Here is a 27179-nt window from a genome sequence, read left to right as displayed (position 1 = left end):
ATTCGCCTTCAGGCCACACAGGCATGGGTGTTGTTTAGGATCACCGGCATTTATAGCTGGAAGGCTAGGAGGAGTCATCTCAGCAAATAGATTCCATCTCTAGCGCTCACTCCCAGGGCTGAGCATGAGACATCTGTGGACAGGACGCGAGGGCGCATGTGCCCTGGGTCGGGGGAAGGAGAGCTGCGATCCATTAGTGATGTCTGCCCAGGTGTAGGTGCGTAAGAGGTCTTATGCTTTGTGTCTACATACCTTTTAAAAGCCTCTCATTTTATAGATAAGAAAAAACGAAATCCTGCAGACACAGAGAATGAAAGCCCAGTTCTTCTGACTACGTTTACCATGCTTGCTCTCATTATGTTAACACAGAGCAAAAACCTACCATAAGTCCACAATCCCTTATTAACGATTCTGAAATCCAACAAGCTCTGAACGTACATAACTCATATTGAGGGGAAAACCTGACTTGGACTAACATGAGATCATTTACAGTATTTACAGTAACTGATTGCAAAGTGTAACCAAACCCTGCCGGGGACACTATATATTATACAGTATATACACAGCACTTCTTCTATAAAATCTGAAAAAATCTGAAATCTGAAACACATCTGGCCCAGGGGTTTGGATAAGGGAGGTTAGGCCAGTGGTACTGAGTCCACCGCCTAGAGGGTGTGGCAGGTAGAGTAGCCCCCAAATGTCTACACCCTCATCCCCTGGAACTTGTGTCTGTGTTATGTGACACAGGAAGTTTGCAGGTATTCATTATAAGCTACAGACCTTAAAATAGGGAGACTTTCCTGGATTGTTCTAATGGCCTCAACTAATCACATGAGCCCTTAAAAGCAGAGAACTTTCTCCAGCAGGAGTCCGAGAGATGCAGCAGAAGGTCAAGTCTAGAATCTTAGCATCTCTCTAAATTCCAAGCAGGAGAGAGACTCCACCTGCCTTTGCGGGAGGGGCCACACTGGCGGCACGAGGAGGCAGGCAGGCAGCCCCGGGACTGTCCCCAGGCTGACAGGGCTTGCCGTGGCTCATTCGCCAACGACCTGAATAAGCGTGGAAGCAATTCTTTCCCAAAGCTTCCAGATAAGATCCCTTCTCAGCCAACACCTCGATTCCTGCCTCGTGAGAACGGAAGACCCAGCCAAGCCATGTCAGATTTCTGACCTGGGGGCTGTGAGATAACAAACGGGTATTAAGTTCATAGTAATTTGCTACAGCAGCAACACAAAACTAAACAGGACGAGCCTGATTCCTCCCCCATGATACAGCCTCTAGACACCCTCCCAAAGTGCCTTCCCCGCGTCCCAGCCAAGCCCCTCCTGGGTCAGGGTCAGGCCTGGGTCAGGCCGCTCCCTCCCTGGACCCACTCAAGATGCTTTCACTCTGACACCCTGCTGGCCCCCAGGCTTCCCCCGGCCAGCTCCGCCCTCCCTGGCCAGCCCCGCCCTCCCCACCAGGAACTTGACTCTGTCCTGCCTCACTGGGTGCAGTGCTTTCCAGGGGGTGTCCCTTCTTCCTCCCAAGTCCTGAGACACCAAGACCCAGTCGGGTGCCTCCCTTATGGCCCCGTAACATCTATCACTACACGTATGGAGCCCCTGACAAGCCTTAGCTCACAGAAGGACCGATTCACCTCAGTCGGCCTCACCGTGCAGGGTGCACGCAGGGCAGGCCAGGTGTAGGACACTGTCACGCAGACCAGGCAAGGCTTCCCGTGTTTCTGGTTAAAATAACCCCTTGGAGTTGTAGTGGGATTTGCAGTTTTCCAAGAGTTTCCAAATATATTATGTCATGTAATTTTTACAAAATAAACCATGAGATAAAACAAGGCAGGTATTTTTAATTCCCAGTTTTTACAGGTGAGAAGACAGAGGCTCTAAAAGGTTCTGAGGTTTGTCCGCTCGCCCACGTGAGAAACCCTGCCTCACAGACTCAGTGCTGCCACGCGCAGCGCAAACGCAACTCTGAGAATCTGGCCGAGGCAGCAGCAGGGCCACACTGCGAGCTCTGGGGACACTGCCGTGGATCCGCTCTGGCAGGTGTCCAGGCAGTTAGATCTCATTGCGTCTGTTTCTCCACTCTCCTCTTTCTCTTTCTCCGTGTTTTCTTACAGAAAAAAGTCTACTGTTTAATTTGAAAGCCAACAACATCTGGGTCTAAAGCACTCCTGCTTTGGGGGCACAAAAGCAAAACCTCTCTTGCCAGCAGTGTGATGGTGACGATGCAGCCATGATAGCTTCCCCGGGGCAGACGAGATGGCCCAGCTCTGCCTCTAACACAGGCTCTGCACAAGCCACTGCTCTCTTCCTCCCCTCGGAGAACAGACCCTGTTTCACGTCTCCGACAGCTGCTGTGAGGATGGAGTGAGACAGTGCATCTAAGTCATTTGGCAACTGTCCAGGGATGCATGCACGTGAAGTGTCAAATTCCTCCCCCTCGCTGTGATCACCCCAGTTACCCACATGAAAGCAAATCTGCCTTTTCACCAAAGAATATCCCAGGCTCCTGGCTATGCTCTTAGGATGTGCTGTTTTCTCCTCTTGAAGCTGGCTTTGGCATTCTTTTAAGCTGATTTCATCTTATTCAAAATATTAGTGGGTAAAGAGGGAGGATAATGAAGGAATTAACTGTGGGATTGGCCCCCAAGTCCTACACAGGCCCAAAGGGGTCCCTGACTACATGTTCTCCTCCATTCACAAGATAATCAGAGCAGAGCTGAAAAGACACTGGCTGATACAAATGCAGAAACCCAGTCCACTCTTATACCCCAGTTAAATCATTAACTAAGAAGCACCACCTCCTATGAGTGACTGACTCTTACACAAGAGCTTCCACGGTGCTGAAGGCACATCAACATTTGGGTTGAATTTAACTTTTATCTCTTCTTCATAACCCTTCAGAGATTTTAGATCAGACTAGTAAGGAGTGCTTTCAGATTCAGGTCTGGAGAACTTTCTGAGCATATGGGGCACATTTTCTGGTGATGATCTGTCACGTGGAAATTCATTACAAGTCCAACAAGACCATTTTATTTTAGTAAATCTATAGCTGATTTTCCTTGAATACTTTTTATAATTCTGGAAAACTGATGGCTCTTTAAATCCTCCCATGGTTATTCAGATAAGCATTATGATCACTAACATCAATAAAAATGGCTTGATGATTTTTCCTTTTATAATAAACTTTAGGCCTTGTGTAGGCAATGCAATTTTAAAGACGTGACAATATCGTTCTAGATACTACGGTTAAATTATGGCCGAAACACGGAAATCTTCACAGCGCAAGCCTGGATTGCATTTGGAAACATGCACCGGGTGACTTCCAAAGCTCCTGCCTTGGTTTCTCACTAGAGTTCTTGTCCAAGGAGCAGATCTGGAGAAGACAATCTGTTTTAAGTACATCAAAGTTACGATGGGAGTGGAAGTTCAAGTAGATATACAAAAATGAGGACTTTCTGAGATATGGGGGGCAAATCAATCTCTCTTTGGGCATTAGTTTGTTCATCTGTACAAAAGAAATCATACTTGAATTGTGTTGTAAAATGAACTCAATCCATGAGGAAGAGCTCTGTGGACACTAAGTCAAATTGTGTGTGTTTTATTCTTTTGTATAAAATCAACTTACATCTCCACCTGGAGGAGCATGAGAAGTCCCTGATGTTTCTAATCCAGACTCATCTTCTTTAAAACCAGCAACTGCTCCAGCAGTTCGTTCCTGTTTATGCTGATGACACACCCACACCCGCAGGCATCCAACCTTGGAAACATGGGCTGTGCTAGAAACCTCACTCCCCTGCCCACTGGGATGCCCGGTCAGTTCCTTTCAAAATATGAATCTGCTTAGGTCAGCCCCTTGCTCAAAAATCACTGACAATTTCCAGCTGTTCCTGCACAAAGGGTCAGAACACGTAAGTTGCCCCCAAGACCCTGTCCTGTCTGGCCTTGCCCAGCCCCTCACTCTGTCATTCCCTCTGCATTCCAGCCACACAGCCCTGCCCAACTGTCCCTTTGCTGGAACCTCCAGCCCCAGGCAGCCTCTGTGGTCACCTCCAGCTCTGAGTCCCCGGCAAAGCCATTATGCACGCCGCGGTAGTGCTCACGCCCTGGGGTGAGAGAGGCACAGAAACATACCCCAGTCCTGGAGCACAGCCATCGTTTGAAATGAGATTTTATGTGAAGTCTTTCCCTGCTTTCCCAACTACGAAATTCATGACAGCAGTGATTCTATTTTCACTCCTGAATTGTCATCTCAAGCCTAGCACATAATGGGTACTTGTTCATTGCATGAGTAAATCAATCAATCTTGGGATCTTCTCCTCAATACACCTCCCACTTAACAGCCTCCAAGAGGTAGAGAGCACACACAGCGTCATAGAGCCAGAGACCTAATGGAAGCCACACAGCTGCAAATCCCGTTAGTTCTCAGGGTAATTAAATCACTGGCAGAAGAAATACTTCACCATATAGTTTCATTATTCTTCCAAACCATAATCCAAGCCGCAAATTACGTTTGAGCTTTTTAAACCACCTGACCTAAGAGAATCATCCTAGTTCTGAGTATAGAATGCTGTTGTGTTGAGGCAACAGCTGTTCCACAATCCCAGGCAGAACCTACGAAGCCAAGAGACACTGATGCTTTGTCCTCAACAAAAGGGGGGACCCATTAGGACATATCTAGGTCCCGGAGGTGCCCGTGTTACAGGCAGGCCCAGCAAACTGCAGCCCGAGCACCAGACCCGGCCCCAACCATCCTGGTGAGTAAAGTGGCCACAACCTGTGCACACCTGCGACAGAGGCCGCAGGGCCCAGGAGCTCCATGGTCCACCATCTGGCCCTTCAAGAGTCTGCCGAGCCATTAAAGAAGGCACATAACACAGAAAAATAACCCCGGAAATGTCTTAAAATGCAGTTTTATATCTAGAGTTCTTTCCTCACACCTTCTCCCATGGAAAAGGGTGCCTTATACTGTTTGTGAAAAGGCAGGTGAGCCAAACCCCCAAATCTCCCAACAAGGAGTAACAGCAGGGCCTTCAAGCTGGGAGGGATTTGTCCCAGAAAAGCCAGTTTAGGATCCTGACGCTCAGTGACCCCAATACCTCCATCTCCCCCGTCATGAAATTCCGCACATTTACAGGCAGGAAAGACTCACAGGCGTTTTCTGCTCTTCTAGGGGTGAAGCTGGCCCACGGCCACGCCCGTGTCCCCCCTCTTCTGCCGCCTTCTCACACACGCTCCGAGGCTCCCGGTCACCTGGTGCCCGCACATCGGAGGAGTGTGACTTTGGTTTCAAGCTGCTGGTGAATTCTCTGGACTGAGTTTTTCTGAAGAGAAACAAATGTGGAATTATCAAAAACAGTCTTTAACAAAGACAGCTTTCCCAAAGTAGAGGTCTGCATTCAAATTACATGGAAACCAGTAATGGGTACCATTTACTGAGCGCTGATGGTAGGCTGAGCCCTTTGCTAGGTATTTAAAGACATTAACTTAATCCTCATAACAACCCTGCGAGGAAGGCGCTGTTATCCTTGCTTTGCTGTAAGAGGCTCAAAATAATGGTATCGCTCATCCGAGGCCACGCAGCAGCCAGGACTGAAACCCGGGTCTGCCCGGCTCCTGGCTCGGAAGCTAAACAGCCAGGGCACACGGCCTTTGTGTCATCAGCAGCAAAGAGTCCCTTTCTCTCCGTGTGCCCACTTACGGCTGTGAAGTCACAGGACCGCGGCACGGAAGAGAGGCCCACGTGTCTGTTCCTAGTTCCCCGCTTGCACGGGGCTGCCAACACTTCGCAGAGGCCACCCTGGCACCCAGCCCAGGGGACCCATCCCCTGCCTCACTGCTCCCACCCAAGCTACCTTCCTGTCTCTGCAGTTGATTATGTCGCTTCCTCATTCACCACCTCCTCACTGTCACAGAATAAGGTCCAAACTCCTAAACCTGGCCTTCCAGGCACTTCAGAGCACGGCCCCCCTCACCCCTGTGCACCCCAAACAGGCGGAAGGACTCACCATCACCCAAAGCGCCATACATGCCCCATCGAGCGGTCTTGATGACCCCTCTGCCTGCATTGTCCTGCCTGACCTTCTGTAGCTGGAAAACTACTTACCTTTCAAGGTTCACCACCGTGGATCAGGACGATGGGCTCGGGGAACCCTCTGCCTGACCTTAGTCTCAGCGCACACCACAGCCTGTGTGTCTGCCTGTTTCTCCTCCTGAACTGCAAGCTCCCAGCACCCAGCACAGACAAGCACCCTCGGGCCCACTTCCTCCGGGACCCCCGGAGCCTGAAGCCCGAGGGGTCCCCGCGCCTCACCCCTCCCACAGCTGCACTGTTCCAGCGCGAGGCTAGGGAAGCCCAGGGTCACCGGGGGACCACCTCCATACCCCAGCAGGAAAGCGAAACGGCCGACATGGTGGCGCTGTGAAAATGAAGGGAGTCGCCAGAAGTCTGAAGGAAATTTCCAGAAACTGGGAGTCACCATGTGCCCTCAAGTCCCACCAGGCCCCCCACAGGGTCTGAGAGCGAGAGGCCTCGCAGCCCCGTTGTGTGGTGCCTGGCCAGTCCCCCACGGGCCTGCAGGTTCATACCTGAGCTCCCGCACCTCCTGCCCCGACTTCAGCCGTGCCCTCTGGGCACGGATCTCATCACAGAGCGTGTCGTAGGGTTTATCGAGGTGGTGCTCACCCATCACCCACACCCAGACTTCCTCGTCGGCTCCCAGTTTCCAATGAACCGATTTGCCGTTGTCTGCAGGCAAAACAGAATTTGGATGAACAAGTGTCTTTAGCCATGGGTTAGGATGTTTTCCATCATTAAAGTATCTGAAAATCAGATGAGGCAAAGCCCGTCCAACCTGCTCAGAATGAGCAGCATTCCCAGGGCGGCGGCAGTGGGCTGCAGTACGTTTGTTTGAAAATATGATGAATGTGATGCCCCTTTTCTAAGTGAAGATGCAAGATGGGAAGAAAGCAGGCATTGTCTGCAGTATGTTTAGGGTAACAAAGCAGCATCAGGCACCAGAACATCTACAGCCTAAGAATCTCCCTGCAACCCGGCTGCTCCAGGGCTTGGGGTGTCCACTACATTTCTAGGTTTCATTGCTGAGTACAAGGCAGCACTTGAGAGTCAGACCAGCTTTAGTCTAAATCCTAGCCCTGCCACTTAGCTGTGTGGCTTGGACAAATTATTTAATCTCCCTAAGCCTCAATTTTCTTATCTGCAAAATGGGATCTCCCTAAGCCTCAATTTTCTTATCTGCAAAATGGGAATGCTAACATCTACTCAGGAGGATGGCTGTGGGGAGGCGGTGACAGCCGTGCAGGCAGGTCCCCAGGTGTCTGACACACGACACGTGACGGACTCACGGGAGAGGCTGGCGCCACCGTCCCTCTGTGCTGTTGACAGACGGACGTGCCAGCTCAGAGACTCGGGCCAGCCCACGAGAGATGACGCGCCCGCAGTGTGAGACGCGGGGAAGCTACTTGAATTACCGAACTTGCGCCTGCTCCCAGCAGGGGTTGTGTTACATTCTCTCTAGTTCCTGCTCCTCAGATGCGGCCACACAGGTCATGTTCCCTGAAACCTGGGACGGTGGACCATTCCCAGGAGAGGGGGTGGGCAGTCCTAAACCTGAAGGCCCCAGAGGGGACTCACCAGGGCTATCATGGTCCACGGCTGGTCAAGATGCCTGGGCCTGAGGACCCACACTAGCCAGTGGTGCTGAGTGTGTGACATGGGCAGCAGCTGGCATGCAGGCCGGGCCGTGGCCATGCCACAGGAAGTAGAGTGAAGGTAAAGAGGCAGAGGTTTTGGGGCAGGAAGAAAGGGAATTAGATAGGATGTGTCAGATTTAGCGGCCCTGACAGGGGTCTCTGCTCTGAAGACACTGGGGTCCTCCAGGGGGCCCACACAGCTCCCTGAACCCAGGGAGGGGGAACCATTCCCGTAAAGTGAGTGTCGGCCTGGTGCCCTCTGCTTCGTACCAAGATAGGGGGGCTAGCAGGGCCTCTGTGTAGCTCCTTCCACAAAATCCTACTGTGTTCCTAACGCTGGCAGGATGCAGAGCTGGGTGCTGTGGAGATGTGGGGTGAAACATCCTCCTGCAGGTCACCCAGAGCCTGGGAGAGAAAGAGTAGGGTGGTAGGTCACTGACTTAATGAACTTCACTGCATATCTGCTATGTGCCAGGCCCTGAGGTAGACACGCGTGAACACTTACAAACAAGACAGACCAGTCCCTCCTTCTAGCTGGGGGAGGCAGGTGCTGACCAACTAGTTACTTAGAGAAGTTCGCAGTAACTGGGGAGGGGTGTTGAAGTGCTGCGGGATGTGTGGAGGGCCGGGGACATACACCGTAACCACGAGAGATTTAAGTCCATTGAGGATTCAGAGGACGGAGGATGCTTCAGAAGGACAGGGAAGAAATAAGAAGTTCTTTGTGTTCAGTTTGGGAGGATGGATATGGCATCTGGACAGAGAATAGGGGTGGGTTTGGTGCTGGACACAAGGAACAGCATGACCGAGATCAGAGAAGGGAATCAACGTGGGGCCACGGGGAACAAGGGTCTCCGTCAGAGCCGAGAGGTTTTAGAAGCAACCTGGCCGTGGGCTGAGGCTCGTGCAGGGGGAGCAGGTGGCCGCCTGGCACAGGTCCCAGACACCAGGCTGAAGGGTTTAAATGTAGGCCCTGTGCTGCATAAAGCCAGAAAGTGGTGCTAAAATCCCAGGGCTTCTACCAACTCTACGTGACCATGTATATATCACAATATTTCTCTGAGCCAGAGTTCCCTCTTTGATAAAACAGAGGTAATGAGTCTGAACTCACAGGCCTGTCACATGACAAGTGTTCAAAAAGCATTAGCTCCATGTTCTTGGTCTGAGTGACCAAGCAAGAGTCCACACCTGTAAGACATGACACCATAAAACTCCTAGAAGAGAACATAGGCAAAACCTCCTCTGACATAAATTGTACCAATGTTTTATTAGGTCAGTCTCACAAGGCAAAAGAAATAAAAGCAAACAATAAACAAATGGGACCTAACCAAACGTATAAGCTTTTGCACAGTAAAGGAAACCATCAACAAAATGAAAAAACCACCTATGGAATGGGAGAAAATATTTGCAAATGATACAAACAACAAGGGGTTAATATTCAAAATATACAGACAGCTCATAGAACTCAATATCAAAAAAATAAACAACCCAATCAAAAAAGGAGCAGAAAACCTAAACAGATGTTTTTCTAAAGAAGACATACAGATGGTCAACAGGCACATGAAAAGATTCTCAACTTCGCTAACTATTAGAGAAATGCAAATCAACCACAATGAGCTATCAACTCACACCAGTCAGAATGGCCATCATCAAAAAGTCCACAAATAATAAATGCTAAAGAGGGTGTGGAGAAAAGGGAACCCTCTTACACTATTGGGGGGAATGTAAATTGGTGCATCTGCTATGGAGAACAGTATGGAGGTTCCTTAAAAAACTAAATATAAAGCTACCATATGATCCAGCAATCCCACTCCTGGGCATATATCTGGAGAAAACTCTAAGTCAGAAAGATACATGCACCCCAATGTTCATAGCAGCATGATTTAAAATAGCCAAGACATGGAAACAACCCAAGTGTCCATCAACAGATGAATGGGTTAAGAAGATGTGATACACACACACACACACACACGCGCGCGCGCGCACACATTGGAATATTACTCAGCCATAAAAAAGAATGAAATGTTGCCATTTGCAGCAACATGGATGGACCTAGAGAATATTATACTAAATGAAGTAAGTCACACAAAGAAAGACAAATACTATATAATATCGCTTATATGTGGAATCTAAAAATAATACAAATGAATCCATATCAGAAACAGACTCATAGACATAGAAAACAAACTTATGGTTACTAAAGGGGAGAGGGATAAATTAGGAATATGGGATTAACAGATACAAACCACATAACAGGTACATAAAATAAATAAACAAGGACCTACAGCACTGTATAATTATTGTACTGTATAATTATACCTAATGTATAATTATACTCAATATCTTATAATAATCTATAATCACATCTAATCTGCCAAAAAACCCCAAAACCAAACCCTATGCTGTACACCTGAAACTAACGCAGTATTGTAAACCACCTCGACTTCAATTATAAAACGAGTCCAGGACAGTACTGTGCAGGTGGTGCCAGGACCAGGAAGCCCTGCAGCGTGTCCGCACGCAGGGAGGACCTGGACCAGGCGGTGTGCAGCGGATGTACAATGATGTTGCAGGAGACAAAGGGTGGAGAGAAGAGGGGTGAGGCCAGCCAGGCCTGCGCGAGGGGAAGACGGCCTCCAATGGGGCGATGGCGTCTGGGCGGCCGAGGCAAGGAAGGACTCAAAGATGAGGCCGAAGGTTTGAGAACGTGGGATGATAAACAGTGACGTCAAGAAAATACATGTGTTTGAGGCGTTAGGTAGTGAACGTTTTGGGAAACGAAGAATAAACTATTTTCAATTTTACTAGAAACCCAGATGGCAAGGTTGAGCACATACCTGAAACATGGAATTGAAGTTTAGAGTAAGGTCAGGATGCACAGTGTGAATGTGGGGATTACTTTACAGATGCCATCGTGGACACCGCTGGCCCAGAGAATGAAACCCAGGAGAGACCCTCGGAAAAGCATGTGCTTCGTCAGGACACAGAAGAAAAGACAGGGGAAGGAGAGTCCTGATTCAAAAGGAAAAAGAGGGAGAGGGAATTCTGACTCCTAAATAACTGGAAGGAGAGTGGGGAGGATGCCTTGCCTCCAGGAGAGGAGAGGTTCCGACCTCAGAGATGGTCACTTCAGACAGACGGGGCAGGCTGCACGGGGCACAAAGGACTGGGCACAAGTTACTAGGGGAGGAGCAAAGAGGGTTCGGCGGGGCTCAGCAGGCATCACTGAGCTCCTGCCACAACCCGCTGTGCCCGCGGGCAGGACAGAGCAGCCCAGGAGCTCAGGGGAACGTGGACACTTCCACTGGGTTGCTGGGAGGGGAAGGAGTATGGACGCCAGGGACCAGGCCGGGGATGGGGACACAGGGACAGGAGAGAGCAGGGAAAGAGGGTGCTTTTGAGGAGAGAGAAAAGCTCAGCTGCTTAGAGTTGAAACCTGGCTGCACGGAACCACGTTCAGTTCCCAGTGTGCCTCCTTAAGGTAAAGGTACAAGCATGAGGGGTGTTAACAGGGCAGGCACTGCAACTCGTCCTGACTTAATGCTCTCCAGGTGTCCTGGGCCTCCTGCTGACTTCAACTCAGAGGACAGTGAGAGAGGGACCTGTTACAGCGCCTCCACTGAATTATGAGTTTGTTTCCCAGTCTTCGACTCACGTTTCTATGCTGCAGTGCTCTCAAGTTTGCTCTTAGGGACTCAAGAGGCAGTGCTGTAGAATGTCACACAAAAACAGTGACGGGTCACGCACGTCCCTGGCAAGGCCACGGCCAGGCCCATTCCGCTCTGACGGGGGAGGGTGACGCCGCTCATGCAGTGCGTGTCGGGCCCGCAGGGGGCAGGAGGCAGCGCCCGGAGGTGTCAGCGGGGTCGCCTCCTCCACTGAGGTCAACGTGACCCCCGGGGCTATGACTGTGCCTCAGAGTCAGCATCTGGTCTCCACTCCGACTGATCCACTTGGAGGGACGAGCACAGTAGTAGGTGCGCACGAGAGGGAGAGGGATGGAGAGAGGGAGAATTGCATGCTCTACCCCCACTGAGAGAAGACCACGGACTTGGAGAACAGAAGCCAGAAGAGCAACAGAACCAGGGCCCCTAACGCATCATGCATGAACTACACCAGGGCTGACGGAAGCAGGGCTCCTACCAACCCCAGGCTGCCGTGTCCATATGCTCCCTGAACTCACAACATCCCAGGACTCTCCCACCACTCTGGCCGCTCCTCTAGGTCACCCACCTCCAACCCAGAAACCAAAGGGTGAATGAACGCCTGGCCGGTGGGGCCTCCGGGACTCGGGTGCTATGGTCATGTCCCTTCTGACTGATGCCCGTGCCAGGCCTGCCTTGAAATACTTAGAGCACCACTGAGGCTGTTACTAACCCTGCTTGACCACAAGGAAATTGAGGCTTAGGGAGGGTAACTTGCCCAAGATCACAGAGGTGGTGAAACTGGAACCAGAATTCAAAACTCGGCTGTGAGACGGTAAAAGCTGTGTTTCGAGCCACCTCTGACGCATTGTCCAAACGGAAATACTTTTGAAAGCAAGAAAGGAAACCCACCAACAGGAATGGCAGGAAATGGAGAACGTGCAGGGCCCTGCTGAGCAAGCTGGGTGTGGGGTCACTGGCATGTGCCCTCACGGCCCTGCAGAGCTGGACAGCTCCAGCCTCACGTGCATTTAGTGAAGGACAAGGCCCAGTCCTACAGGCACTTCCTGAAGTTAACCTGGTAAGAATCCTGCAGTTACTAACACAGGTCCATCCTTTAAAACTTCAAAAATATTTATGCTTACTATAGAGACAAAAGGACAGGAAGGAAGTTGGAGAATGTGCATGGCACCATGGTCCAGGGAAGCAGGTGGTGGCACAGACAAGTGAGAAGGTGAGCCAGGAGGGAGGCCCGCTGAGTCCACAGCTCATGGAGGTGAAAGGGAAGGGCAGCCAGTGAGCATCTGCATCCGGTGCTCAACGCATAAGACACCAAGTCCGTTACACTATGCAGCCCAGAGTGAGGGGCACAGACAGGGCTGGGACCAGTGGCTCAGAACAGACCTGGAGTAGATCTGGACCTGAGTTCAAACCCTGACTCCACCGGTGACCCACACAAGTTACTTTCTCCAAGTTTGTTTCCTTATTTGTAAGAATAAGGGGGGCAACGTTCACCTCCCTGGATTCTTGCGAGGATTAAATGAAACAACATAAATACAAGGCTTCTGGCTGGCACACACTAACAGACAAGCAGGTTGGTGGGGAAAACCTCCCTGGGATGGAGCAGGTGGGATGCAGTGAGGTCAGGAGCAACCAGGGGACTCCCGGGTTTCTGGCTTTGGTGACTCAGGGCCACAGATCATGGTGGAGATTGAGAGGCAGGACCAGGCCTGGGGGTGGGGAGAACCGTGGTGATGCTGATTAACTTGGTTTTGCATCAAGTTTGTAGGGCCTAAGGGTCTTCTGAGCGGAGATGCTCATTGGGTAACTGACATGGAAACCAAAGCTCAGGTGAAAGGTCTGGCTTTGAAATACGGGTGTGAGAGTCTGTCATAAAGAGCAGAAGAGATGCCCCAGGGAGAGAATACAGGGACCCTAACCTTAACCTAGTCTCTGAGTCTGTGACTGAGCCTCAGGGAGTCTGTGAGCATTGGGAAACTCTACACGAAACGTCCTCTGTGTGCATTTTCCTGGTCCAAGCTTTTCATAAGTTTTCCATGGAGTCTATGGGCCCCTCAATCCCACCTCAAGGTTACCAACCACCGGTGTAGAGTGAGACTCCCCTGGGGAACACGGGTATTCAGGGTCAGGCAGAGACGAAAAAAGAAGCCGTCATGGAGACAGCAAGTGACCATGACACCAACAAGAGACTCTGAGAGGCAGCTCACAGGGTCAGACGCAGCTGAGGAATCGACTGAGGTAAGAACTGACTCTAGCAGCAGAGGTCACCGTGCTGGGTCAGGAATGAAGGGAAGGGAGGGGAGGAAGTAGACACGGCAGGTGGCACAAAGCAAGGCTTTATCATCATTTCATGAAAAAGGGAAGATTTTGCATAAAGGAACTTGCCTGAGAATCCACAAATGAAATTTCACAAGCCCGAGTCTGTTTCAGGGGCACACGTGGAGCCTCTCGGGCACCACACACGGTGCCCAGAGCCCAGCCTCCTGCGTGAGGCTTCTGCCAGCTGGAGAGAGGTCCATTGCTAGGCAGCCTCCTTTGTGTGTGTTACCAGAGAGAATCTTACAGAATAAATGCTCCACGGCAGGATGCCGATGCAAGCACGTGTTCAGACGCGAGCAGGGCACCTAGACAACAGGAACTGTTACAAAGCTCCAGGTAAGCTGAATGGGTGGAATGTTTGTTGACAGCATTGGCTCCGGGAGAGTCAGACTCAGGGCCACTTACTAGCTGCTGCCCCGGGCAAGTTATTAAGGTCCCTCAGCCTCATTTTCCTCACCTGTAAAAGGTGAACGGTAATTCAGCTCCAGGCTTGGCTGTGACTATTTAATGAGATGATATATTTAATCACAGAGTTCAGGGTCTGACATGCCTTCAGCTCAATCAGTGCTGGCTGGTGCCATGTTTACTGTCTAGAGCAGTGCTGTCCAGTGGGCGCTCTGCCTGTCATTATACATTTTCTAGTAGCCCAACTAAAAAATCAAAAGAGGAGTTTGCCCAAGATGATGGAGTAGAAAGACCCTGAGCTCACCCCCTCTCACAAGCACACCAACATCACAACTATCTGCAGAACAACCATCGATGAAAAAGACCAGAACCTTCAAGAAAAGATATTCTACAACTAAAGACATAAAGAAGGAGTCACGAGACATGTACGCCAGGTGGGTGACCCATAGGCTGGAGAATAATTGTACTGCAGAGGTTCTCCCACAGGAGTGAACATGCTGAGCCCCCGTCAGCCTCCCCAGCCCAGAGTTCCTACACGAGGAAGATGACCCCCAGAGCATTTGACTTTTAAAGGCCAGCAGGGCTTAATTTCGGGAGCCCCACAGGAGTGGGGGAAAGAGAGACTTCACTCTTAAAGGGCACACACAAAATCTCACATGCACCAGGACCCAGGGCAAAAAGCAGTAATTTGATAAGAGCCTGGGCCAGACCTACGTGTTGGTCTTGCAGAGTCTCCCAGAGAGGTGGGGGTGGCTACGGATCACCCTGGGCCCATAAATACTGGTGGCGGACATATCTGGGAACATTCTATTGCGAGAACATTGCTATTGGTGGCTGCCATCTTGGCTCGTGAGCGCCAAGATCTGGTCCCACCCAACAGCCTGTAGGCAGCACTGCTAGGATGCCTCAGGCCAAACAACCAACTGGATGGGGACATAGCCCCACCCATAAGCAGGCTGCCTAAAGACTTCCTGAGCCCACAGCTGACTCTAGACACACCTCTAGACTTGGCCCTGCCCACCAGAGGGCCAAGACCTAACTCCACACACCAGTGGGCAGGCACTGACCCTTCGCTCCAGGAAGCAGGCACTAGTCTCTAGACCAGACTCATTGGCCAGGAGGCAGACACCAGAAGCAACAAAACTATGATCCCACAGCCTGCAGATCCAGCCCACCCACAGCTCACCAGACCCTACTGTGGGACCAGCTGGGACCTGGCCCTGCCCACTAGCAGGCCAGCACAAGCTTCAGGACACCCCAGACCCCAGACCCAACTGTGCCAGCAACTGGCTCCCCAACCACCAATGATTTGAAATGAGTTCTGGGATCCCTGGGCCCTGCAGCCAGACTCCAGGACCTGGCTCTGCCTGCCAGCAGTCCAGCACTAGCGCCAGGACCTACGTTCACCTGTCAGTGGGTGCACAACATCCCTGGAGTCTTTGGTACCCTGATTCCACTCACCAATGAGCCAGCACTAGCCCCAGGGCCCCCTAGGATTCCTCAACCAGTCACCTCATGGCCAGATCCATCTACACAGCAGCCGGCAGCATCCACACAAGGCAGGGCCTGAAAACCAACCAGGCTGGGGACCAACCAAGCCCCCCAGATGGCCCGCACACTCAGCCCCTATGACAGAAGGGCCGACACAGTCCTCTTAGGGGGCACCCCTAGAGCCTATACCTTGAGCGACCAGGTTGGGAGTGCGCTGCTGGGACACATAGGACATCTCCTACAGAAGGTCACTTTTCCAAGGCCAAGAAACATAACGAACCTACCACATACATAAAAATACAAATAACAACTTAGACAAAATGAGGCAGCATAGGAACATGTTCCAGATGAAGGAACAAGATAAAACCTCAGAAGAAGAACTAAGTGAAGTGGAGGTAGGCAATCTACCCAAGAAAGAGTTCAGGGCAGTGCTCGTACAGACGATCAAAGATCTCTGGAGGAGACTGGATGCACAGAGCAAGAAGTTCGAATTTTTTAACAAAAGAGTTAGAAAATATAAAGAACAACCAAACAGAGAAGAATACAATAACTGAAATGAAAAATACACTAGAAGGAATCAATAGTAGACTAAATGATACAGAAGAATGGATCAGTGAGTTGGAAGACAGAGTAGCAGAAATCACTGCTGCTGAACAGGAAAAAAGAAAAAAGAATGAAAAGAAATGAGGACAGTTTAAGAGACCTCTAGGACAACATCAAATGCACTAATATTCTCATTATAGGGGCCCAGAAGGAGAAGAGAGAGGGAAAGAGTCTGAGAAAATATTTGAAGACATAATAACTGAAAACTTCCCTAACCTGGGAAAGGAAATAGTCACCCAAGTCCAGGAAGCACAGAGAGTCCCACACAGGACGAACCCAAAGAGGAACATACCAAGACACACTGTAATTAAAATGACAAAAATTAAAGATACAGAATATTAAAAGCAGCAAGGGAAAAGCAACAAATAACATACAAGGGAAGTCCCATAAGACTATCAGCTGATTTTTCTGCAGGTCAGAAGGGAGTGGCACAATATATTTAAAGTGATGAAAGGGAAAAACCTACAACCAAGAATACTCTACCCAGCAAAGCTCTCGTTCAGATTCGATGGAGATATCAAAAGATTTACAGACAAGCAAGAGCTAAAAGAATTCAGCACCATGAAAGCAGTTTTACAACAAATGTTAAAGGAACTCCTCTAGGTGAAAAAGGCCACAACTAGAAACAAGAAAATTACAAAATGAAAAAGGCAAACATACAGTAAAGGTAGATCATCCACACACAAAGCTAGCAAGGAGGTTAAAAGACAAAAGTAGTAAAATCATCTATATCCACAATAACCAGTTAAGGGGTACACAAAACAATTAGATGTAAAATATGATATCAAAAATAGTAATTGTGGGGGAGGAAAGTACACAAGCAGGGTTTTTAAAATGCATTTGAAATTAAGAGATCAGCAACTTAAAACAATCACGTATATATATATATATATATATATATAGGCTGCTATACAAAAGCCTCCTGGTAACAGCAAACCGAAAATGTATAATAGATATACACATGAAAAAGAAAAAAACAATCCAAACATAACACAAAGACAGTCATCAAATCATGAGAAGAGAACAAAAGAAGAAAGGGTGAGGGGGAAGACCTAAAAGAAAGAATCCAAAACATTAACAAAATGGCAATAAGAACACACATATTGATAATTACCTTAACTGTAAATGATGGACTAAATGCTTCAACCAAAAGACGTAGGCTGGCTGAATGGATGTAGATCAAGACCCGTATATATGCTGCCTACAAGAGACTCACTTCAGATCTAGAGACACATACAGACTGAAAGTGAGGGGATGGAAAAAGGTATTCCATGCCAATGGAAAACAAAACAAAACAAAACAAAAGCCAGAGTAGCAATATTTATATCAGATAAAATAGACTTTAAAATAAAGACTGTTGGGCTTCCCTGGTGGCACAGTGGTTGAGAGTCGGCCTGCCGATGCAGGGGATGCGGGTTCGTGCCCCGGTCTGGGAGGATCCCACATGCTGCGGAGTGGCTGGGCCCGTGAACCATGGCTGCTGAGCCTGCGCGTCCAGAGCCTGTGCTCTGCAACAGGAGAGGCCACAACAGTGAGAGGCCCGCGTACCGTAAAAAAAAAAATTAAAAAATTAAATAAAATAAAATAAAGACTGTTATAAGAGACAAAGAAGGACACTACATACTGAGCAAGGGATCAGTCCAGGAAGAAAATATAACAATTGTAACATTGTTACAGTTGTATATGCACCCAACGTATGAGCATCTCAAAATATAAGGCAAATATTAACAAAGGAGAAATTGACAGTAATGCAATAATAGTACAGGACTTTAACACACCACTTACAGCAATGGACAGATCAGCCAGACAGAAAATCAATAAGGAAACACGGGCCTTAAATGACACATTAGACCAAACAGGCTTAATGAACATACAGAGGGCTTTCCATCCAAAAGCAGCAGAATACACATTCTTTGCAAGTGCTCATGGAACGGTTTGCAGGATAGATCTTGTGCTAAGCCACAAAACAAGTCTCGGTAAATTTATGAAAACTGAAAACATATCAAGCATCTTTTCTGACCACAATGCTATGAGACTAGTTCTATCAGTTTTTCACAACAGAAGTTCATTACTCCCTTAAATTTAACACTTGGAACAATACGTTTTGCACCACAGTGGTTCCTCTTTGACTACAGAAAAGGAAAAGTTCTGAGAGTCTTTCTCCACTTCCCCTATAAAGACAGGCCTCCTCTGTGTCTCATCTTGCTCTGTCTTCGGTGATCAAGCCACAGAGAGTCAAGGCCGTGTTGTCATGGCTGAGGCTCCCCAGGCTGAACGAGGCCCCAGCTGCTGCTTGTCGAGCCCTCAGCATGTGTTCCTCCTCGACGGTCTGGATGACTTAAGTGCTACTTTTCCTTAGTGGTTCATAGCTGGGCTGTGGCTTTGAGCTTGTCCTTTTCTTGGCTCATAAATATATCTATGTCCACCCCATTCCTTTACCATTCTAGCTCACCACTTAGCAGTTCTTTCGCTGTCATCCGGTCATTTTTTTCTCTGTATAGCCTACTGTGGTGAGTTTTCAAAAAGCATCACTAGACTTTTAGTGATAACTAGCATATTGTGTATCCCAGGAACCTGTCCACCTTACAGTAATCCTCAGGCCAAAGTAGGAGAGGCTAAAAAACAATCAGAAGTATGGATTTAACTCAGTAATAGATCAGAAAATCATTTCGAAATGTAGCGTGAAAATATGATTGTTAGAGAGGGACAGAATTCTGGACCTCGTCTGCCTGCTGGGGCGTAACGAGAGGGCAGAAGCTGCAGGGTCCAGTCTGGTAGCCGCTGGCCACAGGTCACTACTGAGCACACGAAATGAGGCTGCTCTGGGCTTAGGTGTGCTAGACAGGTAAATGACCAGAGACTTGGTAGGAGGAAAATTAATGCAAAATACCACATTAATACTTTTATATGCATTATATATTGATATGATCATATTTTGGGCATCTTGGGTAAAATAAATATATTAAAATTAATTTCACCTTTTTCTTTTGATTCTTTTCTGATTTTAATTTACTTTTTAAAATTTTTAAACAATTTTAAAGGTTACACTCCATCTACAGTTATTACAAAATATTGGCTCTATTCCCCGTGTTGCACACTACACCCTTGTAGCCTGTCTTACCCCCAGTAGTTTGTACCTCCCACTCCCCCTCCCCTACGTTGCCTCTCCCCGCAACCGGTAACCACTAGCTTGTGCTCTACGTCTGTGAATCTGCTTCTTTTGTTATATTCACTAGTTTGTTGTATTTTTTAGATTAGTTAAGTGATCATTAAAAAAGTATGTTGATATACACCTATTCCACTGTGTAAATCAACATACATTTTTTATGATCACTTAACTTATAAAGTAACATAGGTTTTTGAAGAGGTAGATTCAAACCCTGCAAAGGAAGAACTTAAGCAAAGAAACGGAAATTATTGTCTTAAGTCAGCACGAGGAGAACAATTCAGCAAACATGAGAAGCCCAAAGTGTTTCAAAGAGCCTGGGCCAACGATTCCAGGGGCAAGAGCCCTTCTGCTGTCACCAGGCTTCAGAGTCACGCACCACATCTGTGTGTTATGTTCACAACCAGCATGGTGCCCAGTGGCCTGGTTACACCTGGTAAACTCTGACTGAAGGGTGCAAGGAAATGAAGGAGCCAGTTCAGAAAGATAAAAGCTCATGCTTCAGTTTGGACGCGTTACCTCTAGAAGGAAAAACAAGTATCTATTTGGAGAGTGTAGGGTACTGTGAAACCCAGAAGATCTGGGCACTAACTGGTGGTGTGACCTTGCATTTATTACTGAACTTCTCTGATTCTAAGTTTTTCCATCTGTAAAACAGGACAACTGATACCTATTTTGCAGAAATATTGTGAAGATGACATATAACGTATGTAAAAGTGCTTTGTGTGGTGTCTGACAAAACAGGTGTTTAATAAATAGCTGCCATTGGTGATAGTAATAATAAATGAGATGCTCATACTTGTTTCCGTATCACTATAAAGGCTTAATTCTAAAAGATGCCGCATGCTGCAACTAAAGATCCCGCATGTCACAACGAAAATCCAGCACGCAGCAACGAAGACCTGGCGCAGCCAAATAAATAAATATTTAAAAGAAAAATAAAGGCTTAATTGGAAAAAGGTTTTAATGAAAGGTAGTACAAGGTAAAGGTCACTAAACTGACTTCCTTTTTGAGTCTGTGTATACAAGTTAGATTCATGTTCTCAATCTTTGAAACCCTGAATGGTTTTATCAAATTTAATTTTTCCTGGCTTAATGAAAAATGAAGAGAGATTGATCTTGAATACCTCTCTGTAAGTGACCTTGAAAACTGTGTTGTTTTTTTCCAAATGATAACATTTTATTACAGAAAAAGCATCCCAAATATAGGATTTCATAAACACTGATAAATGAACAAGTGCAACTTTAAAAGTAAATACAAAGTAAAGAGGCAAAACCTACAAGCATTTTGCCTTTAAGAGAAAATGTAATGCTCTCCTACAGAGGTGATCCCACCCAGAGCACAAATGTGGCTCCATCTCCTGTAAAGACATCAGGTTTGTTTTCTGAACTATGCCCAGTTTAACAATTTCAAAATGATAGCAAGAAGTGACACGGAATAAATCACTAAGACCAATTAACTTTCTATTGACCATTACTCAATAAAGGCTCCCCATCACACTTTGACAATTTAAAGCCGAAAACTGTGCTTTTTTTAAACAAAATAGGTATTCATCCATAACAGAATGTGCGTGTGTGTGTGTGTGGGGGGGTGTTAATGTGTGCTTTTCCACATCTGTGTGTGTATATCCTGATGTACAAGGAATTCCTCCTCACCCATGGTCCCAAAAGGCCTTCTCAAGTTACCAGGGATTCCTTGAGTCAGGAAGACGTAGTACATCTGAAAAATAATCTCACACTAAAAAATTAGTATTATGACTTTTTTCCTGTTAGTAGTATTTGCATTTTAAGAGTGAATCTCCCTAAAAAAGAAAACTCAAAGAAATATCTCTTAGAATCTAGGAAATGCAAACAGCACTGCTACAAAGATTTTGACACAAAGACTTTGTATGCTGGTAGCAGAATATTAGTTGTCTGTGACAATATGGGGATAGAACTCTTCCTTAATTCCCCTCAGGTCCAGCTCCACGGGTGACTTTTTACTGCAGCTTAAGATCAGCCTGATTTCGAGTAAGAGATCTGCTTTTGGCCTCACAACTCCAGGGTAATTGGCATGTGCGTGCATGTGTGTGTGTGTGTGTGTGTGTACATGCACGAGCATGGAGACTTCAAGTCAATAAACTGCACCATTAAAATCTCAGTAACACTGAGGGTCCACCTGCCAAATTAGACCTCACACCTGGCTTGCTTCTGACTGGTGTGAAACGTGGGAAAGAGCGGGGAGGCATCCCACGTGCAGGCTCCCAGGCAAGGCGGGCTCCGCTTACCTTTCTTTGGTCTGGGTTTCACTGGCAAGGACTCCTGTTTTTCCATTGCTGCTTCTCTTTCTTTCCATCGGCGGACCTGCTCCTCCCTCATCTTGAAGAACAGGATCTGTTTCTGTTCTTCGCTGAGCTCTGCCAGCAGATCAGGATCTATGTACATCTCCGACAGTATCTGTTTCAGCATCTTTGCAAGGGTGGAGTCTTTTACACCTGTGGCAAAAGTTCTTGAAAATGGCTTCCAGGGCTGCCTTCACCTGGGCTGGCCCTGGGAGGCACCCGCAGACCTTCCCCGAGACTCGAGGGGCTGGGACAGTAATTCAACAAACTGGCTCTGGGTTCCCGGCACCAAGCATCCTGTCCAAAACGCCACTCATGAACCTGCAAAGAGCAACAGGCAAAATGCAGGCCGTGTTAAAAAGTGTTAAAATGTGCAGACATGGGGCCAGGACAGGCTTAGGAATAAAGCTTGGAGGAAATACAGTATTGCTTTTCATTTCACAAGAAAGCTGAATCAAGCTTTGTTAAGAGTTTGTGTAACCTGTATCCTGTAATTTCCAAAGATACTTTATCAAAAAACAAAACAAACCCTAACAGGTCAATCTCAGGGAAACAAAAAAATGAACAGAGGTTTGGCCTTCTCCCAACTAAGCAAACATACTATTACCTCAGAGCCCAACAACCCACTACGTCCATGGCTAAGAACAGAGTTAAAGAGACAAAGGCACAGGGAAAAATTAAAAGAAGTTATTTCAAAAGGAAATACCGTTTTTGAGATTTCTCAGAATTACCCACCCAAACCCAAACCAAACCTAAGCCATGCTCAAGGAAGGAAAAAGAAGAAATAAACATTAGACCACAGTGCCATTTTCCCATTTCTCCTTAAAAGTAGCACTAAATAAATACAATTATGTACTTTCATCTTCACAAAAGGACAATACAATGTTCAGACAACACACTAGAACCATGAAAACTGTGCAGGTGCAGGAGAGAACATTCATGTACATTTTGGAAGGTCACCAGGTTTTAGGTGTACCTCTTCCAGATAACCTAATTTAATAGGATCTAAATTTACAGACCAGATAAACTGGGGGAGTGGAGGTGACCAGGCTCATCACAAAGGGTCCTGGCTCTGTAAGAGAGTTTCTCAGAGGAAGGAACCTTGGACCTAAGCACACAGGTTGTTTCATGGGGGTGCTTACCCCACTGCGGTTTCATTCTACTTCACATGTTTCTATTTGGTCTATTTAAAAAAATATACCAAAACTTCATATTTTTGTAATCAGAAGGAAATAATGTATAGATTTCCATTCTGAAAAAAAAAAAGATGTTTATTTGGTTCCAGTATAATAGGATACACAAAAAAAGCTTACTTATTTCGACTTTCCAGGATCACCTATGTTCTAAGAAACTGACGAATCCTTTTGTGCTTACAATGCCTCAATAATCCCACCACCTAGCCACGCCCTCTCAAATATCTTTTTCTCCAAACTAAGTTCAAATGCTCTTAAACCTCAGACTAGTCACTTAGCCACACCATGGCTCTCCCAGTTCCATCACCTGGTCCTTCTCCAGCCAGACTGTGATGCTCCTCTCACCCCTGGGAGGCCCCTGCAGCTTCACCTTTTCATACTCCTCATGAATGTTTCTCCATTTACACCAGTCTTCCGAGAGAAGCATGAGCAACAGCCCAAGAGCCAGGGTACCCAGAGTGGTTTGCATACACAACACATAGCTCGATTCACTAACGAGTCATTGTGTAGCAGGGACCTTTACTGAGGCTACCACGACTCCCGTTAACTGCATCCTACAATCTGCCGCATTCAACTACCAAAACTCAAATGGAACACAACGTTAACAGAAAATTTTAATTAAAGGCACTGTCTGACTTTAACTCAGTCAGCCATGCCCGCCCCCGGCTCCCTGGCTAGCTTTGTATTTTGCTTTGAGGTGATCTTCAAAGGCTGTAACGGCCACAGTACTGAAGTTCTGTGATGCTTTCTTGACTCTTGGGTCTCACAGCTTCTCCAGGGGTGGGCCAACTAAATCCACACTAAAGGGAGGTTTCCTGAGGCTGAGCTCTTATCTGTAGGTGTCAGAACCGCAGGAAGAATGCAGGTCCTCAGCTCACTGGACTCCGGTGCTCCCAGACCAAGTGGTAAGAAACCAAAGGGAAAGAGTCCTTGACATTCCGGTAAATGTCCTTATGCTGGCACGTTCCTTGAGCAGGGGTTGACTTTCACAGAAATTAAACATGGGGAGGGAAGCAGCCCAGTGAAGCTGGAGGCTTCCACTCTGTTTCCCAGTTTGAATCGGGTGACTCCCAGCAACAGGGACAGTGTGGGTTGAGCCTAAAAACTAAAACCCTGAAAGGGCCAAATCCCCCCCCCACTTCCCCACCCAGAGCGCTCCTGGTCACAAGTGCTGACACCTGCCACGCAGCCACTACCTTGAGCGCTTGACATGCAGTAACTAATGAATCTTTGCCATAATCTTGGAGTTCAGTCCCTCACTATTCCCATTTTATAGAAGATGGAAAGGCGTACGCCGGGCGGTCTGGCTCCAAGTCAATACAGCAGAGTCTGTGAACCCAGAATCAGAGCATCATCGGGATGCGGTACCACTGGTGAAGTTTTAGAATGAAAACCAGCAAGTTCTCGCGAAAGCGGAAACGAACCAAAAGCACACGAAGCAGGGTCCCTCTCAGGGGCAGAAGCCTCACCCCTGCAACTGCAGGTGAGCTCAGGGGAGGCCAGGTATTGAAAAGCCCCCACCCCAGGAAGGACAGCGGAAAACGCCCGCCATGCCGGCCCAGGCGTGGGCGATGCTGCCCACGGCATTCACCGGGCACTCAGTCTCCTGGCTCCCCCTCCCACTGTCCCTGGGAGCAGCACGGGCGGGCAGTGGGGTGCAGGGCTGCTCTGCACCTCGGGGATGACACGTTCAAGCTCTCACAGCTTCCATTTTGTGCTGTTTCGCCTTTTGTAGCAAACATGGGTTTTTTTGGCATTAAAGATAACTAATGGACCTTAAGGGAAAGACACTGGCTTCCCTCTGTCCTCAGAGAAAACTTGGGGACCCAGCTGACAACATTCATGTGGGGCGAGGCTGCTGAATAACATGCACTGCCTGCCACGCTGAGGCTGTGGACTCCCAGCGGTGTGAACGAACGCCTCCCTCAAATACAGCTCAGGCCACTTACGGGACGGCCAGCTCTGCCTTGCGGGCTGTGTGTCTCTGGGTTGTCACTTCACTTCCCTGTAGGGAGTTTCCTCACCGTGAAATGAGCCTGAACTGTGACCCTTTGTAATCTGAGGTCTAGGCCATATAATCTAGCGGGGAGTTACGGAGACAAGTGGAGCCGGGGTAGAGGAAGTAGAAATGAGGAAATTAGCTGACCAGGGTTTCCCCACTTTATCCCAGACAATCAGTGCTGCTACTGATTCAAACGGGCATGACTTTCCGTGTCTAACACACTGAGGGCAGCAGGCTTCCACTTATGCAAGATCCAGTAAAAAGGAAAGCTCGGCTAACTCGGTTTTCTTCTTGTACAACACTTTTCTTAAAAGACAGAAATGACAAGCAACAAGTCCACATCTGCTACTTTTTCCAAAAATAAATTTCTAATGGGTCACAGTTGTCTTTCAGGATGCCTAGAGATGTGGCCTAGCTCTCACACTTTCCAGAGCCACTGTCCTATTTTTTTTTTAATTGTATTTTTAATGACTCTGAGACCTTACCCCAAATGCCAGAGATACAGCCAAATCAATAATAAAAATAGTGTGATATGGACGGTATAACTTTAATGGTAAGAATATAGTTTGAATTCTAATTCTTTTAAAACAGCCAGCTCTGTTTTCAGACTTTCAGTTATCTTACTCAACTTTATGTTATTAATCTATCTGCACACGGGCTATCTTTGAGGATAAAATGAATTGCCAAGGGTGACAGCAATTTGGTAAATTTTGTAAATATACACCCCTCTTCAGAAATTTGAAATCACTGTACACGGATTTACCCAGAAACTCCACTCATGCCAGATGTATGCCCGCATACGCCTTCCACTTACTTCTTCACTCAAAAAAAAAAAAAAAAAAAAACTGTATCCAAGTCGTTCTATTAAGCAGGCAGTCAAACAAAGCCCTTTAGGAGGCGAGCAGGGACTAAGTTTAGAAAGAGGGGAGCTCGCCTGCCTCCTTCCTGTGACTCTGGCGGGGGAAAGACGACTCTGAGCGAACCTGAACAGTGACTCCCCGCTGCCCCTAACGCCACCCCGGGGGCGCCCGGCGAACCCGAGGGCGGGGGAAGGTCACCGCCGGGCCGCCTGCGGCCACCGTCCGGGCCCGTCTTCCGGGGGCGGCGCGCCCACCCCGGGCCCCGCGCCTTTCCCCAGCGCCCACGGCGCCCTCGAAGGAGGGAAGCGTCCCCGCCGCCCGGCCCGCGCGCGCCCGGCAGGCCGTCCTCCCCCGCCCGCGACCCCCACGCGACCCCACCCCGCCGCCCGCGCGCTCCCTCCCGGGCAGTCCCGCGCGCGCCCCTCGGGGACCCGGCCCGGAGCCGGAGCTGCCTGTGCGCCCCGCGGCCCCGCGCGCCCCTCACCACGACCACCGGCCTGGCCCTCGGCGCCGCGGCTCTCCCGCCGTTGCTGCGACACCGGACACCCGACACCGGACACCGCTCCGCCGGCACCTGAGCCCGCCGGGCGGAGGAGCGTGGGGCCGGCCGGCGGGACCCGGACCCGCGGGAACCCCCGCGCTCGCTGGCTCCTCCCGGCCCTTCCCGGCCGCCTCCAGTCTACGCGGGGCTGGGCCGCCCGGGGCCGTCGGGCGCCGAGGGAGGGGAAGGCGTGGGCCGAGCACGTCCCCGCCCGCCCCGGCCGTGGTCCAGGCCCGCCCGGGCCGCCCGCACCTGCGGCCGCCGGGGCTTATCCCTCCACGCGTGTCCCGCGGGCCGCGGCGGGTCCCGGCCGAGCGCCGGGCGTCCTGGCAGGTGGGGCCCAGGCAAGGCGGGCGGGACCTTCTCAGCTGCACGGGCTGAGCTTCTGCTACGGCGTCGCTGGAGCTCACTTTTTTTTTTTTCTTTCCCTTTTGTTGACCTGAAGTAAATTATCAAACTCTCCGGCGCTTGTCCGTACGGGTGTGGCTTCGTAGGGAGCCAGGACCAAGGAGGAGAAAGGTTGGAAAAGATGAAGACAGCGGAGAGAGGGGAGAAAATGAAAGAACCGCGGCGAGAAGGAAAGAGGGTAAAGGAAGGCCGTGGACTGCGGCCAGGCCAGGTCGGGGTGTCGCACGGGGGGAGGAGCTGGCTGCGGACGGAGAAGGAAATCTGGGAGGACAGTTCAGCAGAAGCAGAGCGGAAACGTTGGAGGGCATTTTACGTCTAGAGGAACGTTCAGAATGTGTGAAGCAAACAGCCTGCTTTGGTGACGCCCAGGTCGCAGGTGTCCGGGAGAGAGGCTGTAAACGGCGAGTGTGGACCTCGTCTACGCAGCCCACCTGACTTGCTCCTTCAGAAATGAAACCCATTTCTAGCCTCTCCAGACCTCGGAAGATAC

At 48.9% G+C, this 27179-nt stretch overlaps 1 protein-coding gene across 2 annotated transcripts in view; it reads right to left on the bottom strand.

The window, feature by feature from the left end:
• The window catches only part of SH2D4A (SH2 domain containing 4A), a 74623-nt gene extending 47761 nt beyond the window's left edge, over positions 1–26862 (bottom strand). Inside the window, exons 1-4 of one of the 2 annotated variants that reach the window (XM_067721564.1) lie at positions 26534–26862; positions 21632–22006; positions 6591–6750; positions 5155–5326 (exon numbers count right to left, since the gene is read on the bottom strand). In XM_067721564.1, coding sequence (XP_067577665.1) covers positions 5155–5326; positions 6591–6750; positions 21632–21812 — 513 coding nt within the window. In that variant the 5' untranslated portion in view covers positions 21813–22006; positions 26534–26862. Of the gene's footprint in view, positions 1–5154; positions 5327–6590; positions 6751–21631; positions 22007–26224; positions 26431–26533 lie in introns of those variants that run through there. The other variant, XM_067721562.1, reaches the window with a different exon arrangement.
• Positions 26863–27179: the final 317 nt, after the last annotated feature.

The sequence above is a fragment of the Pseudorca crassidens genome, chromosome 21, assembly GCF_039906515.1.
Source record: "Pseudorca crassidens isolate mPseCra1 chromosome 21, mPseCra1.hap1, whole genome shotgun sequence".
In the NCBI taxonomy this organism is placed as follows: Eukaryota; Metazoa; Chordata; class Mammalia; order Artiodactyla; family Delphinidae; genus Pseudorca; species Pseudorca crassidens.
Note: the sequence above shows the minus strand (reverse complement) of the source record. Positions and strands in the feature narration are given on the sequence as shown.